General features: G+C 49.4%; 2 protein-coding genes across 2 annotated transcripts; both read right to left on the reverse strand.

Annotated features, from left to right (window-relative positions):
* Positions 1-1,204: 1,204 nt before the first annotated feature.
* On the reverse strand, positions 1,205-3,563 carry LAESUDRAFT_662002 (uncharacterized protein; the record flags this gene model as incomplete). Its single annotated transcript, XM_040904969.1, has 2 exons — positions 1,205-3,161; positions 3,217-3,563. 2 exons carry the CDS (start codon positions 3,561-3,563, stop codon positions 1,205-1,207), a joined length of 2,304 nt encoding a protein of 767 aa, XP_040760071.1.
* Positions 3,564-4,216: 653 nt separating this feature from the next.
* On the reverse strand, positions 4,217-4,450 carry LAESUDRAFT_620241 (uncharacterized protein; the record flags this gene model as incomplete). The annotated part of the gene is made up of 1 exon (XM_040903262.1): positions 4,217-4,450. A coding segment is annotated over one exon (234 nt), but the record flags the coding sequence as incomplete, so codon positions are not given.
* Between the last annotated feature and the right edge of the window lie 193 nt (positions 4,451-4,643).

The following is a 4,643-nucleotide window of genomic DNA, read 5'->3' on the forward strand; positions in this document are numbered from 1 at the left end:
GAGCATGATGCATCGAGAACTCGAGGCTCAATGCATTACTGTCGCTGCAAGGTGTGGACACGGTGGGAATAATCGCGAGCATGATGCATCGAGCCTCAGTTTCTCGATGCATCACTCTCGCTGCAAGGCACGGATGTGGTGGGAATAATCGCGAGCATGATGCATCGAGCCTCAGTTTCTCGATGCATCACTCTCGCTGCAAGGCGCAGATGCGGCAGGAATAACCGTGAGGAGGATGATGCATCATCCTCACTGCACGGCGTGGATGTGGCGGGAATAACTGCAAGGCACGGACGTGGTGGGAATAATCACGAGCATGATGCATCGAGCCTCAGTTTCTCGATGCATCACTCTCACTGCAAGGCGCAGACACGGTGGGAATAATCGCGAGCATGATGCATCGAGCCTCAGTTTCTCGATGCATCACTCTCGCTGCAAGGCGCAGATGCGGCAGGAATAACCATGAGGAGGATGATGCATCATCCTCACTGCACGGCATGGATGCGGCAGGAATAATCGTGAGGAGGATGATGCATCGAGAACCCGAGTTCGATGCATCATTCTCGCTATGCTGCAATAATCCAATAATCAAATGTGGTACTCACCGAAGTGACAATGCAATGATAAATTATGAATGTCTGTAGTAAGTGCTGAAGCATACAGATATCACTGTACTGACGGGAAGCCCTGGCGCATACATAAATGGTCAGCATGGCCAGCTGGCCCAGAGCAAGAGAAATGAGGTGGCGAATAGGTGCTAAAGTGCGCAGAAATTGGCATACCTACATTACCAGACAGGCGACGTCACACAGCGTAGGACAGGAAGAACAAAAAGATTCCAATTCTGGAAAGGACAGAATGATGGGGGAAACTGAGTTGTGAAGTAGTCGGAGGCGCTGACTGGTCAGGGCGGGAAAAGAGCCCTGATACGGGAAGAGCAGGGATGATGGCAGAAGCGTGGGCTTCGTGATGAATGGGGCACACCGAATCACGGAGGGAGGCCGGCGTGTGGGTTGATCAATCACATGCAAGGACCATGTGATGCATCATGGTGTGAGGGAGGAGGCCGGCGCGAGGAACTGCAATACAAAGCAGAGGATGCATCATCAGCTGCTACAATTGGAGCGAAATGATGCATACTATAATGCTATGGCTGTGGGGATTGATATAATACCCTGTTGGCTGTGAGGGTAGGGATGATGAATCACCCTGCCAGGTACAGGTGGATTGTATCCTCGACGGCTGCCGCAGCATGATCAATGATCGATAAACTTTGTTTTGGCATGATCTCTGCTACTGACATTGCTGTTTGTTGTGCACGGAGGAGCAGTTGGGCATGATCAGCAGACTCGGGTAGCCAGACCTTGGGCACTGCTGTGCCCTGCTGTTGGATGTCTTCCAATTTGAGGAGTGCTGCTCGCATATGCTTGCAGGCTCCACCGCATGATGCGAAGTCTCTACAGCTGCACTGACCAGTGCCATTCATGTGCAAAGTGACAGTATACATCACAGAAGAATCCTCGGAGGCCAACGCAAGTGAGGAATAGCATGAGAAGGTTAATATGGACCCCGTTGCATCCACAGTGGGTGAGCCTATCTGCCTGTGAGCAAACAGAGCTGTAGCTGCTTCATCACGGGTGCAATCTGGTTCCAGGTATGCTGCATGTTCATCTGTATGTTGTGATCCATTGTTCTTCTTGAGAAGAGCATGCCCTCCAGGAATCAAATAAATCTGCTCTGCACATAAGTGAGCTGCCTCTGCTTCCATCTCACGTTGAGAGATAACTGATGGCAAGATCTGGCTGACAAGCATCGACAGAAGCACATCGACACAAAGACGACGCCCCCCACGCTGCCAACGCCGTGAGTGTTTTCGTTTTAATACTCCATTAAATGATTCGAGGTGATTCGTTGTCAGCAGGACACCTTTGAGATCGCAGTCGAGGATGGTAGCAGCCTTTTGTCGACCGAAATTGGACCAGCTTTGCCACAGTGCATCGGTCGTCCAGTAATTTAATAGGTAGTCACGAAGATGGGTGATCCCCTTTTCGGCAATGCTTGAATGTTCATCGGCATCGCGCATTGTCTCCAGGACATTGATCTCCTGCTGAATAATGGTATGTGCATCATCTAGAGTCATTGTCTCTATGAGAGACACTTCCACTCTGCGTAGCTGGTTCTTGATGTCTAGGTGTGCCGGTGAATTCCCCTTGACAGCCTTGTTCCGATGGTTCCACCAGGACTGACACAAATGAAACTTGCAGATCAGCAGCCAGATTCCTGAGAATACTGACACGAGAGCACCTCGTTCCATCAGATCAGTATCTGTGATGGCAACATATACCATGAAGGGCCCACTGCGGCTCTTCTCCAGTGAGTTTTTCCACTTTTTCAGTAGTCTCTCGAGGACTTCCGTGTTATAGCCAGCAGCTGTATGGTGATTTCCGGAGGGTGCAGAGAACTGGAGAAAGGCAAGTGGTATGCCCTTCCGCTCCTCATCAATTGCCATGATGATGAATAGCAGAATCTTTTTATCGCATATGCCGAACGTCCCATCAAGGATGATCTGCGATTTATTGGCATATTGCCAAGCTGCTTCGCGCATCTTCAGGGTAGCGATGCACACTTCGAAGTGTTCACCCCGACTGGCCCTTGGTGAGTAATGAAAGACAGCGTCGGCAAGTACAGAGTTGTAGCGGGGCGACATCAGATCGAGCCACTCATCAATATTGATGTGTGCCGGTACTGTGGTATCAACACCATGCATGCGATTGTGTTGGCGGTACAGTGATCGTGTGTCGCTGGCCTCCAAGAACCATCGAAATGGAGCTTTGACATCATAGTGAGCGCTCGAACTCATCTCTGGATAGGATCTGCAGCTGACAAGACTTCTGTTTCTGTCCTGAATGTCAGACAGAGTGGCTCCTGCTTCTAGTTGCTCTAGAGTGATATGGTATACTGATGGATGAAGGGGGACTTTTGGTATCCGTGCGATTAATGCTTCCTGACATGCCAGATTATGATCTAGGAACCCGCGAACATGTAGAATGGCACGTGATGCAACAATCAAGGTGATCTCGGCATGTGCCAGACAACCAGTGAAGTCAAATGCGGTATGTCGCTTCTTGGAGCCATGAATGGTATGATCATAACCGCAGTCACTGTAAACTAGATCAGCAAGAACACCCTATATCCATGACAGTAGGTTGCACACACCACTGAAGAAGAACTCGTCTCATCTGTGTGGCCTTCTTTTTTTCTCCACTCACTCTGGTCCACCTCACACTCCATCGGTTTGCCAACGTCTTCTGAGACTCCCAATCCAGATCATGCATGGCCAATAGTGCTGCAGCATCCCGCTGCTCGCTTTGATTGTCTGCATGGAACTCTCTGGACAATGGTGGTTGTCCTCCAGCATATAGGTCCACGATTGCTTTTTTCTGGCCTTCGTTGAGCATAAGCTTTTGAATATAGACTTCAGATGCGATGCTATGTGAGGTGAGTCCGCCTTTTTCACCGCTTGCTTGCTTGACTGACAGATTTTGCCAAATATTCCGTTGCATCTCGTCTCAGTAAAGATACATATGTCGCCAAGAAAGGACAGTCAGGTAAGTGTGATAATGAACATAAGGAGTGCAGTGATGGGGACGACGATGAGAGCAACAACGATGGATGCAGGCACGACGAGGGACTTAGGGGACGGTGTGCGCCTATATACAGGTATTAGTATATTTTACATCATACACTAGTATTGCACTGAATAAATATATTCAATGCTATGAACAGTGTAGTCTACATCATGAGCACAGTGACGAGGACAATGACGACGAGAGCGACAACGACGAGAGCGAACGACAGTGAGACGAGGGACTTAGCGCGCGAGCAGGGACATGCGCGCGCCTATACACGGGCATTATCTTATCGCCACTCTTCCAAAAACAGTGCCATCTTATCTTATCGTAGTGTTGCCACGGTCTGGTCCGGTTTGGTTCGGTGTGGCTATGATGGCTCCCACCTCACCAACGGCTCGGCTAAGCTCCAATCGTAACAGCTAACCCACGGTTCGGTCTGGCGTCGGCTCGGTCACGGCTGTAGCTGTGGCTACATCCCAAATAGGTAACTGTAAGTGTACAGACTGAAAAATCTACTCGACAACACGACATAAGCTCATGAGCAGTGCATGCACATCCTCAGAGTTCTCCATTTGAGCTGATGAGATGTCACAAAGCTCCCTGAGTTCCTCTTCTCGTGTCAAACCATGTGTGAATGTCAAATCAATCCCCTTCCGAGCTGAAAACTTGAGCACCTGGAGGGCTTCCATTAGCTGCAGCTTGATACGGTTACGCCGTGCTGCCTTTGTTTCCTTTGCAGAGGAAAAGATACGCTCGCATGGAACTGCTGAAGCTTGAATAGGTAGGATGTCCATTGCAAGAGCGAAAATTGTTGGAAACCGATGACGATTTTCCTGGCATGATGATTAGCATCAGCCGACAGAGTTACTAATAAAACTTCAATTTCAACATTACCTGCCAGTATTGCAGAGTGTTCGAGGAAAAGCTTTCATCCAGAAAGTATGACTGAACTTCGGCTTCCAGACTTTGTTGCTGTGGTCTGCGCAATCGCATACGATTTCCCAGGCCAAG

This window comes from Laetiporus sulphureus (assembly GCF_001632365.1).
Source record: "Laetiporus sulphureus 93-53 unplaced genomic scaffold LAESUscaffold_49, whole genome shotgun sequence".
Taxonomy (NCBI): Eukaryota; Fungi; Basidiomycota; class Agaricomycetes; order Polyporales; family Laetiporaceae; genus Laetiporus; species Laetiporus sulphureus.